Source organism: Pinus tabuliformis, chromosome 8 (assembly GCF_031772625.1).
Source record: "Pinus tabuliformis cultivar Carrire ecotype Pingquan chromosome 8, CPIR1, whole genome shotgun sequence".
NCBI lineage: Eukaryota > Viridiplantae > Streptophyta > Pinopsida > Pinales > Pinaceae > Pinus > Pinus tabuliformis.
The window spans coordinates 22843190-22858599 of NC_142294.1; the positions used below are offsets into that span (position 1 = coordinate 22843190).

Below are 15410 nucleotides of genomic sequence, written 5' to 3' on the forward strand. Positions count from 1 at the left end.
TACTTTTTCAAAAAGCACATGTAACTTATGTTTTAAAGTTACTTTATGTAAAAGTGTTCTCACCCATTATAAAAAGTGAGTCACTTATAATTCTAAAGTCTCTTTATCTTTTATTTAAGTTACAATTTAGTGGGTAGCTCATAAAGTACCATTGTAAAAGTGACTTTCACTTATTTATAAAAGTGGGTCACATAATTTTTTTTTAAAAGTGAGCTAATTAGATTAAGTTTGGAAAGAGGGGGGATTTTTTTTTTAAAATATAACATTATCATTCACTTCCGCACATTCACGTACTTTGTCGACATCTTCAACAACTTTTCTTCAAAAAGCCATAACTTCTTCATCCAGAAGCCGTTTTCAGAGCCCTTTTTTTTGAATTGGCCTAATTTTTCGAGATCTTTCCATTGGAACACTTAGTATTAGCGTTTACATCTTCAGTCTCTGTTAAAATGGAAAGTCCATGCCAAGTTATTCTTGACAACACCAACTACTTCCAATGGGTGTCCTACATGGAGGATTTACTTAGAAATAAAGGTCTTTATAGAATAACCTCAGGCCAAGAGTCTAAACCTAAAGATGAAGATAAGGCAGTCAAATGGGAAAATAAGAAAGATCAAGCACGTGGGTTGATAGGGATGTCTATGCCTCCAGACCTTAGATTCCATATCGTAGAACTTGATACCCCTGACGAAGCATTGAAACAACTCAATAAAGTTTTTGGAATTAAAAATGAAATTAGAGCCCATCAGCTCGAAAATGAGTTGCTTACGTTGGACCCCAATAATTTTTCTTCCATTGAAGATTCTTTGTCCAAGTTCAAGACCCTTAGACTTCTCTTGAAAGGTGTTAAATTTAAGAAAGAAGATGGCAGCCTTATCTATTCCATTCTTACTAAGTTAGGACCAACATACTCTGTGTTTGTTTCCACTTTCCATTCTACTAGAGAAGCCTTTATTTCTCAAGGACAAGCCTATAAGTCCCCCAAGTTTTGATGCCTTTTGTGATTCTTTAATAAGAGAATAAGAAAAACTCTTACATCTTGGTCTTCTTAATCTTCGAAACTCTTCTAAGAAAGCCTTAGCCGCTCGACAACAACCAAGTTCAAAGAATCCTAAGAAGCAACATCCTAAAAAGAATGGTCCTAAACCAAGCAAGGGTCCTAACCACTTTCAGTCTCAAAATGAAAAATCAATTCAACAAAACGATAAGGCAAATAAAAACAAAGGGAAGAAGATTGATAGACATTGCAACTTTTGTAATCGAGATGGCCACTTAGAATCCAAATGCTTTAAGAAGATGAAAGCCTTGGAAGCAACAATGAAGAAGCATAACATCCATTTGGAGCACTCTTCAACTTCAACTTCATCTTCAGGAATAACACTTTCTGCATGTGGTTGTCAAGCATCTCGGTCTGGTTATGCACTAAATGTATCTTCTTCTTCTCATTCTCATGAGTGACTCATTGATTCTGGAGCTTCTTATCACATGGCCAAAAACAAAGCCATGTTTTCTTCTTTAAATGATTATAACACCAAAAATATATATGTTGGTGATGATAGATCTCTTAGTGTTGTAGGGACTGGAACTATTCATCTAGACAATGGTAAATTTAATGATGTATTATGTGTTTCAACCTTATCCTGCAGCCTTCTATCTGTATATCAGATAACTCATTCAGGTGAAGGTAAAATCGTTGAATTTTCACCTCATGATGTTGTAATTAAGGACCTAAGAGATCCTAGACAGATTTTAGCTACAGGCATTGGTGATGATTCTACAAGGTTGTAGAAGTTTAACAACTTTGGGTCATCAACTCTTCCCTCAGTATTTGTTGCTCATAATGATGAAGTGAACAAACTTTGGCATGAGCGATTTGGTCACTTAAACTATCGCTCCCTTCAAAATCTATGTAAAGAAAATATGGTGACAGGTCTTCCTATGGTATCTTGTAGAGATGGTGTTTGTTCCGGATGTGTACTCGGAAAACATTATCAGGATAGTTTTGAAAAACGTGCCTCTTGGCACGCCTCAACCCCCTTAAAGCTTGTGCATAGTGATTTAGTGGTCCACTTTCATTTGTTTCATTCTCTGACGACAAGTATTTCTTAACTTTCATTGATGATTTCTCTAGACGGACTTGGGTATACTTCTTAAAACTCAAAAGTGAAGTATTTAACATGTTCTTGGCCTTTAAGGTCTTTGTTGAGAAACAATGTGGACATCAAATTCTTAAGCTAAGATCTGATAATGGCGAAGAATATGTTAAGAACAAATTCATCAACTTTTGCACTGAGCATGGAATTCAAATGCAACACACTGTTCCATATACTCCACAACAAAATGGTGTAGCTGAAAGGAAGAATCGCACCTTAAAGGAAATGGCTAATTGTATGCTTCAATCTAAAGGACTTAGTCTTAATTTTTGGGCAGAAGCAATTAACTGTGCAAATTACATAGTAAATCACACTCCTATTAAGGTTTTAAAGAATATCACTCCAGAAGAAGCATGGAGCTCAATTAAATCAGATGTAACTCACTTTCGTGTTTTTGGAAGTGAAGCATGGGCCCATATTCCCGATGAGAAACATAAAGCCTTAGAACCTAACAGTGAAAAATGTATTTTTTGTTGGATATTCTGAAGATGTCAAAGGATATAGACTTCTTTCACCTAAATCCAAAAATGTTATCGTTAGAAGAGATGTAAAGTTTGTTGAAAATATATCGGCTTATGAGCCTAGTTTGGCGGATGTGCCACCTCTCTCTATCCCTTCTACTTCTGAAAATATTTATTCTTCAGAAGTTGAAAACAAGGATGACAACACCCCCCCACCTTCTCAGGATCCTCCTTCAGCTCCTCAGCTTCCAAAATGGGTCCGTGCTACTCGGGATGCAGCAGGTTCTCTTGTAGGTGATCCTACAGATCAACGATGTACACGTTCTCAGTTCGATAGAGCCTCTTCTTTACTGGCTCAAGCTTCAACGAATTATGATCTTGACACCTTTGCAAAAGCTTCAGGCCATCCAGATTGGGACACAACTATGAATGAAGAATATTGTTCATTTTTGGCAAATGATACATGGGATCTTGTTCCTCTTCAAAGGGAAGAAAACTTGTTAGATGTAAATGGGTTTACAGAGCCAAGTTTGGACCAGATGGAAAAATTGATAAACTTAAAGCTCGTCTTGTTGCTAAGGGATTTTCATAAGTTGAAGGCATTAACTATACTGGAACCTTCTCCTCCGTTGCCAAAATGAACTCTATTCGCCTTGTTCTTTCCCTTGCTGCCTCTTTCAAATGGGAAGTCCATCAAATGGATGTTAAATCTGCCTTCTTGCATGGGGACTTGCATGAAGAAATCTATATGGAACAACCTCCTGGCTTTATACAAACAGACTGCAGCCTTGTATGTCGGCTTAAGAAATCCCTTTATGGTCTCAAGCAAGCCCCTCGGGCTTGGTATGCGAAAATGGATAGCTTTCTTTTAGATACTGGCTTTTCTAGGTGTCATTCTAATAATACTATCTGCACCAAGAAAGTGGGTAAGTCTCTTATCATTCTTGTTCTTTATGTTGATGATCTCATCCTTACTAGTAGTGATCCCAACCTTATAAACCATGTGAAGTGCAACCTTAAAAAGCAGTTTGAAATGATAGACTTAGGGCACTTGCATTATTTTCTTGGTCTTCAAGTCTTGCAATCCAAGGAAGGTATTTCCCTTTCCCTGTCCAAGTATGCCTGTGATCTTCTACGACACTTTCACATGGAAGACTGTAAGCCAACCCCTTCTCCCTTTTAGTCTGGAGCCAAACTTTCAGTCACTTGTACTTACGCTGAAGTTGATGCTAACTTATACTGTCAGCTTGTAGGAAAACTTTTGTAGCTGACCCATCCCTGTCTTGACCTTTCCTTTGTTGTTGGCCTTATTGCTCGGTTTATGCAAAACCCACATGAAAGTCATTGGAAAACAGCTAAAAGAAGACTTCGTTATGTTCAAGGTACAATTCGGTTTGGGATTCATTACAGTGCAGAAGCATCTCCTCTATTGGTTGGTTTCATTGATTCCGATTGGGCTGGTGACCCTGATGATTGGAAGTCTACTGCAGGTTATATCTTCACTCTTGGTTCTGGACCTATTACATGGGCTTGCAAGAAACGAAGTGCCATTTCTCTTTCTTCAACAGAAGCAGAGTATCATGGCACCGTAGAAGCTAGCAAGGAAGCCCTGTGGCTTCGTCAGATCTTGTCAGAATTTGGCTTTAAGCAGCAGCATCCGACTACACTTTGGTGTGATAATCAAAGTGCCATTCAACTATGCAAAGATCCAATCCAACATCAGCGTAGAAAACACATTGAACTACACATGCACTTCATTAGAAAGCTCATTCATGACCATGTTCTTGAAGTTCAATATTGTTCAACCAATGCTCAAGTTGCTGACATCTTTACAAAGGCTCTCACAGAGGCGAAGTTTACTAAACGTCGATTTATGGTTGGAGTTCAGGAAGTTGTCACTAAGGGGGGATAGGCTCTAATTCCTCCTTCCTTCTCGTATTGTGTCATATTTGTACATCCTTCAATCCTATCCCAAGTTGTTCTTAAGGGGGGATGTTAGGATATTCCGACACATAGGAAATAGTTAAGTATAACTTGGTCTAGTGTAGAGTTAGGTAAAGTGTGTTTCTTTACTATCTACTTTTGTAACTTACAATCTGACAATCACGATATGTTCTAGACATGAAGTGATCTGACGGTTCATTCTCACCTCGGTATTATCGACACTTGATCCGTGGCTTAACACCCGATTGGTCCATGATCTCTATTTAAAGAGCATGGAGGGTCATTTGTAAGGTGATCATTCATGAGAGAAACTTATGTAAATTTTCTTTCTTTTATTAATAAATTGGCTGAAGTGGCCGTGTTGGCTCAGGCCGTGGACTGTTTCCCTATTTGAGGGTTTTAACTACGTCAAGAATACTGGTGTATTGATCTGTGATTTGTTTGTGAGCGGTGTCCTTTGGTGTTCTATTTGAGGAACTTACCTTGTAAATTCCTACAGGCGATGGTGTCCCAAATTTATGCCTCCCGACATTGTGCTTTGATCTAGTGAAGAGATAGCGTGTATTTGCCTAGGACTTGTTATTTTGATGATGCTAGCTATGGTGATGTAAATTATCATTGATGCTTATCATTTCGAATCCTTTCTTATATGAATATTCCAACTTGAGAGTATCCTGTTGTGTCATTATGAATACGTCCCTAGTTAAGAGGGAGCGTTGAAAATGTAACTAGTGTCAATCTTCATATTGTTATAAAATGTAATTTTTATCATTGACATATTTATTATATTCATTATTATTATTTTATTTTTGGTCAAAGTATGTTCTTTGTGCTTATAGAGTCAAAGAGTAAAAAAGAATTATTTTGAGTCAAAGAAAATGTAATTGTGACATGTCCCATTTGGACATTTGTAAGAAAAAGAATTTTGAATTTTATATTAAATCAAAGTCCACCAAAATTGTCAAGTCGACCCTCCTTGGGAACAAGTCAGCCCAGGCCTCCAAGAGCCATCACTTCGACCTCCTATATATATATATATATAGAAGGGAGTTCAACCTATTTACAACATCAATCAAGCATTTGGAAGAAGCAATTTTCTAAACCAACAAAGGAGAAAAGAAGTTGAATAAACCAAGAAGAAGAAAAGAAAGAACACACACACGTGAAAGAATTTCAGTGAGAGAAGATTGAATTTTAGAGCTTGTTGCAGGCTCAAAATTTCAGGAAAGTGACCAGTTTGACCTATGTTGATTTTGCATGTGGAGGTGACTTGGAGGAGGGCTAGACTTTGTGTCTTTGGTGGCAATTCTGTTATCTCATTTTGATCTGATTCTATAAGAGAATGATTGTTGTTGGGTTTTGCTTTGGCTTGGAGCCTAATTTCTGGTGTCTCTTGTCTCTTGTGCATTATGTTCTCTATATTTTGCTAATGTGTAATTGCTTGATGACATAAGAAAAGAAAAGAATGCATATCAGTCATAAGTAATTACCATGATAAGAGATTTTATCACCTATTTGAATTTCAACAGAACAATGGTTAAACCATCAAAATACCTCTTGGTTTTGTGCCCACAACTTTGGGTGCAAAATCCACTACTTGGGTACTTCGCCAACAAAAATCCTTTGTGGTCAACCTCTTACAAACCCAGTACCCAAGGTTGTGGAGTACCTCTCAAGCTACATAAATCAACACAATGTGCATATCCATTATGGATTAACCAAGGGCTAACCATATGCTATGCACCCAATCTTTCATGAACAACTCCCAAACATGGTGTAAACACTTTCTATGTAACTTTGTATTAGCACATATTTCTACATTGTGAAATGGATCAAATAACTTGAAAACTTTGCGGTGAAAATTCATGTAACACTTGGGAAAATCTGCCCAATATGCCACAAATAGATTTCTCGTTTGTTGCCAAACTCAAGGGGGTGTCTCTAGGCTAATATGTGTTGTTTTCCTTGTAAAATATGCAACAAAAACACTATGCAACACAAACACATTAAAGCAATATAGAAAAGGTCTCCGTCGACATGTGATCGGGTTGCCAAAAGTGTTATAAAAATGTTATGAAAAAAGCGTTGGAATTTCCTTTGACCTTTAGCTTTAAATAATGAAATGAAATCAGGAAGAAAAGCACTTTAGGCGGCAGGTTTTTCTAATGAAATAAACACTGAGAACTGTCAAACACCAACAAGTTCTAAAAGCTAGATAAAAGCACGACAAAACATTATTCTGTCAATACCAAAAGGCTGATTGTGCCAAGGAGATAGACATAGAACTAGTACAATGAACTTTTCCAGCATAAGAAAGTAGAAGCTAGAAGAGAGAGTATGTTGTTGTTGTTGAAGAAGAAAACCCTCCTTGAACCTGTTATATTATTAAGCCAAAATATCCGTTATTAAGCCCTAGATATTGAGTAATTACATTTCTATTGTTATATTGTTTCCCCTTGTTGTTCAATAATAAAATGGCCCTTGAGCCTCATTGTAATACAGTTCAGAGGCATGTAGCCGCCACATCTCTTCTCAGAGATAAGCTACCATTGCCCGAGCTAGTTTGTTTCCATTCTGCTTGTTTCTTTCAGTTCTCTGATATTAATGAAATGAAGATTTATTTCTGCTGCATTTCTGTGTTTATGTTTATTTCTGCATTCTTTTGTATTCCTGCATAAGTCCAAATCATAAAGAAACAAAAATGAAAAGAATTTGACACTGGGATTGCTCCATCCCCTGCATATCCCAAACCTGAAGTGGGAAGAGATAGCGATGGACTTTGTTGATGGGTTACCCATATCAAATGGTAAGGATAAAATCCTTCTGGTTGTAGAACGACCCACTAAATATGCACACTTCATGGGTGTAAGAAGTTCAGATTCAACGAAACAAATTGCTGAAATATTTTGCAAAACTATTTACAAATTGCATGGGTTTCCAAAAATCATTGTTAGTAATCGAGATGCCAAGTTTAAGGGAAACTCTTGGAAGGAGTTCTTCAAGAAAACTGGGTCATCCCTTAACATGAGCTCAACGTACCACCCCTAGACAGATGGGAAAACTGAAATTGTCAATAAATGTTTAGAAGCATACCTTCCTTGTTTTGTAATAGATAAGCGTAACAAATGGTGTAACTAGTTACATTTGGTAAAATGGTGGTACAACTCCACTTATCACATTTCGGCAAAAATGACACCATTTAAAGCTCTCTATGGTTACGAGCCTCCAAAATGGAAGGAATTGGCCATAAATGATATAAACTAAAAAATCGTTCAAACACTAAAGGGGAATCTCAATATTGAAAGGAACTGTATGAAACAACAAGTTGACCAACATAGATCGGAAGGAGAGTTTAGCGGTCAAGCTCCATACTTACAAACAATTATTATTAAAACAAGAAGGAAAAAACGAGCTAGCTCCGAAGTTGTACAAACCATATCAAATCATCATGAAAATCAGTGAAGTAGCTTACAGTTTGAAATTATTGGAAACAAATCGTGTCCATAATGTTTTCCATGTTTCCTGTTTAAAAAAGATGTTGGGAAAACATCAAACAACAAAAACAACACTTCCTACATTGAACAATGAAGGAGAAGTTGTAGTAGAATCGAAAACTGTAATTACCACAAGAGAAAATGGATTACATTTTCGAGTATTTAAAGAATATCTCATCAAGTGGAAGAGCCTACCAAAAGAAGATGCTTCTTGGGAAACAAAATATTTTCGTCAACAACATCCCTTGTTACCTATGCTTTGATGACAAAGCATTTCGTGAGGGGAATGCAATGTTATGTATAAAAATCAAATTATGTTTAAAAATTAAATTGTTATGTATTAATTAGGATTAATTTATGAAGAAGGAGCACGATCAAATCATGATCCCTCAGGTAAAGGCACCAAGGCTATGTTTAAGCCAAGAGCCATCAATTGTAAAACAATCCAGTGTTACTTAGGAGCGGGAGCGAAAGCGGGGAGAGGGAGTGAAAACAGTTGCGGGAGCGACATTTTCAAAAGCTCTTGGTTTGGGAGTGAATCTTGGAGCGTTTTTTATATATATATATATATATATATATATATATATATATATATATTTTATATTTTGATACATATATGTCAACAAAAACATTTAGAATGATGAATTAGATATAGAAAACATAAAAAAAACATAGATTGATCATTGAACCATATAACAACAATCATCTAGAAGTTATAATCTTCATCAACCACGTCCACAAGTTAGTAACATACAACATATTGAGTCTCATGAATCATGGTTCATCAATCCTTAAGTTTCAACTTTAAGCTTTCAAAATTGAAAATTCAATATATAACATTTATCATCATTGATCACCAAAGTTGTACTTGTAAGCTAAGTTTAACCATTACAACAAATACTATCTAACATGAAATGAAATGAAATGAAACAACTTTCACGAAGTATCATATTCATAATTCATTACTAATGAGTTATAACTGCGAACTTCAAACTTAAATTGTCATATATTGTTTACAAAAAATATCATAATAAATATGAAAGAGTCAACAGTTATGAAAACTACTAGAAAGTAGAAAAGACAAGTAAATCTATTATCTACTACTTCATGTGGCCCTTGCCACGAGAAATGTCTGATGTATGAGCAGGTCGTGGTGGTCTTCTAGGAGTCTCCTCCCGCACAGACCGATGACCAGAACCAGAATGCACATGCCCTCCACGTGAGGGTGTAGATGGAGGCAGCGACAACAAAGGAACAAGACTCGGAACTCGAGCACTGCTACTGGTTGGTGGAGGTGGCATGGTTGTTGCTTCATCTTCCTCTCTCATAAGTTCCGCTTCCAGTTCTTCAAGATGTATAGTGCCATCCTCCAAATTATCATCCTCTAGGTGGTTTTCCAAAATTTTATATGTTGGACCCTCATAAGCCCGATCACAATAATGACTCAACAACCTCAAGTTGTAGTGCACATAAACCAAGCTTTCTGCTCGGTTTTCATTGAGTCTGTTTCTTTTCACATTATGTATGAAGCTGTAGATGCTCCAACACCTCTCTGCAGAAGAAGTATTTCCAACCTGTGGGAGAACTTTTTTGCCAATTTTGGCAAAAGTCCCTGGCCGCCATATGCTTCCTACCATGTGAGAGCATCAAATCTGTCTCTATCTTCCATTGCATGGAAGGTACCAAACAAACCAGTGCAATTGAAGTATCTGCCTAATTCAAGACGCAGACTAGCACATTCCTCCCTGTCAGGTATCAACTTGTCTAATGCTTGCAAATATCCTGTAGATACCTCTTCATCTATATGGGGTTTGACCCTAACCCCACCCCCTAGTGCAGGTTGGCCCAACCAAGATGCAGAGTAGTATTTTGGCGTAAGGATATACGCCAAGGCATGTAGTGGAACATTAAGTTTATCCCACTGTGTACACACACAATTGTGAATCAATGTATACAAGTTGGGATTATTTTTATGAACAATATCTTTTATTTGCCCCAACATGGTATCCATCTGCTCATACACCTCCCCAATCACTGGTTTATCTGTATCTGCAAACCGAATCATGTGATAAACGGGCTTGGTGAATTCCAATACTTGCCTCACACGTGCCCAAAACATACCATCAAGAGCGGTCTTCTCCACCTGTTCAAAACCTTGCCTGTTAACTGCATTTGTAGCCCTTTCTTTTAGTACCTGCTAGTGTGGACTTGATACCATGCTAGCCAATGAATCTTTTACCTTCAAAAGGCGCCTAAAGGTGAGGTAGTAGCTACTAAATCTAGTCCTCGCAATCTTCAACAACTCCAATCTTGAGTGACTGCAGAAAAGGCCATGGGTATTGTTGTTTTTGTATTGTTGGTTTTTGTTCTTAACAATATCATACATCAAAAGGTTCATTGTGTGAACCGAACACCCAAACCAAAATATGTTGGGGTATTTATCCTCAATAATTGCTCCCGCTGCCTTACAATTAGGAGCATAATCAGTGATGACTTGGATGACATTGTATGGCCCAATACGGTCAATTGTTTCAAGTAATGGTTCTGCAATGTTGATGCTGGTCTTGAACTTGTCTGAGTAATCATATACTGAAAGAAAGATGGCACCACTAACATACACAGCAACAACACTTATCAATGGCTTGCCTTTTACATTTGTCCATCCATCAGATACAATGGACACCCCATGGTCAGTGCAAGAATTTTTCATTCTACTCCAAGAATGTGATATTTTTGCTTTTTCATGATCAAGTCCAACGGTTCTAGCCTTGTTGTACCCAGGGCTCTTGTATCCTTTAGGGGCATCATTTATGGCAGAAACCATTTCATGCCAATAAGGTGAGTGAAGAACATTGAATAGTATCCCACATGCATAGAGAAACCTGTAAACTTTTGAATCCACATCATTCCTACAACATCAAGGAAATTTGATATGCTTCTACGCCTTAAACCTGGTGACACTGTGCCTCCATATCCACTGCCATGGGAGGATGCTGAAGGAGTTCTTTGTGCATGCGATTGTGAGCTTGGTTCAAAGAAACCCTTTGATTTTTTAGATTTGCATTGGGCTTCCTCCTCTTCCCTTGTGTATTTGGCTCTATCTGCTGCTGACACACCTGTACAAGTTTTGATTCCTATTTGTTTATCTCCATCCCATGGCCTTTTCCCGCAGAGGTGCTTTCTGGCACGGGTGTATGAACCTGTGTAATTATTGTTGCAATGGGGGCAATGAAATTTAGTGGTTCCACCCCCTTTCCCTGCTTCAGGCCTATTAACATATTTCCACAATGGGGTTTGGTCTTGTTTAGTTTTTTGAGCCGACTCATGTTCACTCTCCTCCAACTCCTCCTCACCAAGGTACTCCTCTTCGAGGTTTTCATCAAATCCACTATGACCCACTTCTTCATCCCCTTCTTCATTTTCAACCCTCCTTTTTTTACTCTCCAACACCATAATAACCAAAAAAGGAACCAAGAAGAAGAAAATGCCAAGAAATATAACCATGATTTTGAAATTTGAAGTTTTGAATCTACAAAAAATTCGAATGGGAATGGGAATCGGAAATAGAGAAAAAAATTAATTAATTTATTTAGGAATGAACATTAAAAAGAAATTGCTAGAATAGAGTGTAGAGCCTACCGCTTTGGCCTCCAATCTCCCCTTGCAAGCTCTTCAATCTCCCCTTGCTCCTTGCTTTCTCTTGCTCTCTCACTCTTTCACTCTCTTGCTCCTTGCTCCTTGCTCTCTCTTGCTCTCTCACGCTCTTGCTCTCACTCTCTCAAATAATCAAACGAATATGAGGGAGGGTTTATTTATATTCCCTGCCTCCCTCCCTCCCTTTATTTTCCTACCCGTCGTTTTTTGTTTTTTGTTTTTGTTTTTGTTTGTTTTTGTTTTTGTTTTTGTTTGGTCCTTAAATTCCGGGCATCGCTCACCGCCGTCAGGAGCGATTTTTATAACCTGAGAACAGTCAGAGTGATCCCGGGTTGTAAAAATTGCTCCTGGAGCGATTTGAGCGATGCTCCCTAAGTCGAATCGGAAAATGGTAGGGAGCGGAATTTTTTTTAGGGAGCGTGCTCCCGAGTTGCTCCAGCCCGGAGCGCGGATTGGGAGCGGGATCGAGGGGGGAGGGGTGCTCCCCCGCATTTGGGAGCGATTTCGGGAGCGCGCTCCCGACCCGCTCCCGAGTCACTCCCGCCCGAAGCGCGGATTGGGAATGGGATTGAGGGGGGGCGCTCCCGACCCGCTTCCAAGTCACGCCCGCCCGGAGTGCGGATTAGGAGTGGGATCGGGGGGGGGGGGGGGCGCTCCCCCGCATTCGGGAGTGCACTCTCGAGTCGCTCCCGCCTGGATGCAGATTGGGAGCGGGGTCGGGGGGGGACGCTCCCTTGCAACACTGAGACAATCATTCAATCATTTTCTCACACACACACACACACACACACACACACACACACACATATATATAATATCTGTTATTTAATATAAAGTGCATCTAAAACATGGATCAATAGGTTTTGGAACCACTTTTAGAACATGCTCCCAAAGATTGGCTTCACCCATAAGCATTTGTAATGTAAGCTTCCAAGGAACAAAATTGGTAGCTACTTTGAATTCATCACACTTTTAAGACAGAATCATCTTACACATTCCATTTCCAACCCAATCCTCAAATGCAAAAATCAGTAGTAAATTAAGTAGATTGCATTAATGGCCATCCCAACCCTTTTAAGGGTCCTAGTGCTTCTCCCAAGTGACCTTAGGGTTCACACCCAAGTTCCAACAACATTAAGACAATTGAAGTTACAACCTCAACAAGCTCAAGCACCTCTCCTAGGTTATGTCACAAGTTTTCCTGAACTTCAACCTTGAAGGTTTGGAATTTGGGGAACCTAAAAAAAATTTGAGGTTCGACTAACATCATTGAACCTCATGACCATTGACTAAGTCCATAACTCAAACTTATAACCCCGTGTCATGGATCAAGCTTGTAATCTATCCTTGTAGTTTCCAAGTCCCTCGTAATATTTTTTATCTATATTGATGCTGATTGCTTACTATTTTATTTTATTTTTCATTTTAAAGTTTATATGTGTGTATGTATGTGTGTTGATTTCTTACTATTTAATGCTATATTTCATTTAAAGTTTATATATATATATATATGGTGTGTGTGTGAGAGAGAGAGAGGGAGGAACGTAATGGGGAACCTCATTAAAGAATTTGAATTTGAACAGAACCTAATCATTGCTGAATGGGAACCATGTGACTTAGCTCCCAAGTACACCACAGCGGAAATACCAATTCAGATTTAAAGTTCCTGGAGATTCCAGTCTTCTTTGTGAAATTACACTGAATTATTAAATGATCAGTCTCTTCTCCCCAGTCCTTACAATTGCTGCACCTCGTGGGTCCCAGAAAGCCTCCCTTCACATCCCTGTTTTTCTATTTTTCCTTGGATGTTTAAACAATTTTCTCATGGGCTGGTGCTATATACTGTCATTCTCGTTAGCACTCTGAAGGATCCGAAACCTCATAAGTAGGGGGATATTCCTCTTCCTTTTAGGCCTTGGTACTGAGTTCTACTTTGTTAGGAAGTTTGCTGTGATCTAGAATACCCTTTGAATGGTAATTGAAATGAACTGATCATGTTTTTGTGATGGAAAGTCTATGTAACATTTAGAGCATCTAATTTACAACTAATTGACAAATTTTTTGTAAATGTTTGTAGCTAATGGCCGCATGGCAGCACCCGAGAGGAAGTGAAGAATGGAGACCTTGTATTAGTCGGGCAAAGAATGAAGGAGGTTTGGATACACTTTTGAACCTCTGCTGATAGGAATATAATTTTGCATTTGGGGCTGCTTTAGATTGTTTTCTGGGGCTGGAAAAACTTGGATCTTCTCTTAAAAATAGCTAAATTTTGTTTTATCCTCGGTTGATTAGTTTTGATTTCTTTGATGAACATTCTTGGGAAACAATTGAGTCTTCTTAAAAATAGCTAAATCTTGTTTTATCCTGAGTTAATTAGTTTTGATTTCTTTGCTGAACATTCTTTCTTTCCGCGGGGTTGCTTTAGATTGTTTTCTGGGGCTGGGAAACAATTGGGTCTTCTCCTAAAAATAGCTAAACCTTGTTTTGTCCTGAGTTAATTAGTTTTGATTTCTTTGCTGAACATTCTTTCCTTCCTTTTTCCCTTTGCCTATAGCTTCAGTGGCTGTTCATTTTATTAGAGATGTAAACCCAATTGATTGCAGGTGAAAAACATGTTGTTTAAACTTTATATAGCTTAGTACTTGTCTCTTGTTGCAAGAAACCTTCTATTGACAGGCAATGAAAAAATCACATATTTTTTATTGCAAGATGCGTGATTTCTAGAAAAGTGTGTCATTAAAAATTGCAGTCTATTGAGAATTAAGTGCAAATCACGAAGCAAAGATTAAAGTTGCTTTATACCGTTATATCATTTAATTTTTTTACAGGTATTCTTGAACCATTCATTCTTTGTATTGGTGAGAAGTTTATACTTGTGGTCCTGACTCCTGAGTTTATATGACTCTTAGAGCTGAATCAATGTCCATTAGTATACTAATGTTTTGCAAGCTGGTCTTTTGTTCACTGAAGCATGTAGAAAATTTAGTTTCAGAGACAGTTACTATATACTCCCTTTAACACTGCCTCTGGACTTCACTTGAATTGCGCCTACAGACATGCAAATGATCCTTAAGGGGATGGATCCTGGATAACTTCCATGATGGATTCTCTATATGTGATATATGACAGATATGACTCAAGGGAGACAAAGAAATGTGAAATCACAACTATCAAGGAGAGAAGAACACCTAGAATTAGTTCTAATCTTGAATGATAAGGAGTAGAAGGTACTTTGGTGATGCTATTGTGTTTACTTCAGTGATCAATCTGTGTATCCGTGACTAATTTTTTATTTTATCATTTATATATAACCTATTTTAATCCATTTGTGTCTATATAGCAATGCTTTGAAAACCCTTGTTTACTTTCAATACAAAAACTTTTAGGATTTATGGTATTTTCATGTGTTCCACAGAATTGCCTATTGCCGCAAAATCTAGCAGGCCTTGTATAGGGGTACCCTACATGGCAATCACTAGACTAAGTGACAACGATAAGGTAGTACCCACTGTCACCACAGCTACTACCCCCAGCTCTTTATGGACTTTCATCAATGGGAGGAGTCCCTGTATAAGGTCACCTACAAGAGATATTCTGGGTTTAGAGGTTCAAGGTGACAGAATAGCCCATTTAGTGATGGCTCGGCTTAACAACAAGGTTCAAACTATGAGAAAAGGAAATTCACATCCCGATTAGAGGCCAAT

The 15410-nt window shown here is 38.1% G+C and overlaps 1 protein-coding gene across 1 annotated transcript in view; it reads left to right on the forward strand.

Annotated features, from left to right (window-relative positions):
* The window catches only part of LOC149233956 (protein ESMERALDA 1-like), a 92648-nt gene that overhangs the window by 33047 nt on the left and 44191 nt on the right, over nucleotides 1-15410 (forward strand). Inside the window, exon 2 of the mRNA XM_089368103.1 lies at nucleotides 13784-13859. Within this exon, the coding sequence (XP_089224229.1) occupies nucleotides 13784-13859 (76 nt within the window). The remainder of the gene's footprint in view (nucleotides 1-13783; nucleotides 13860-15410) is intronic.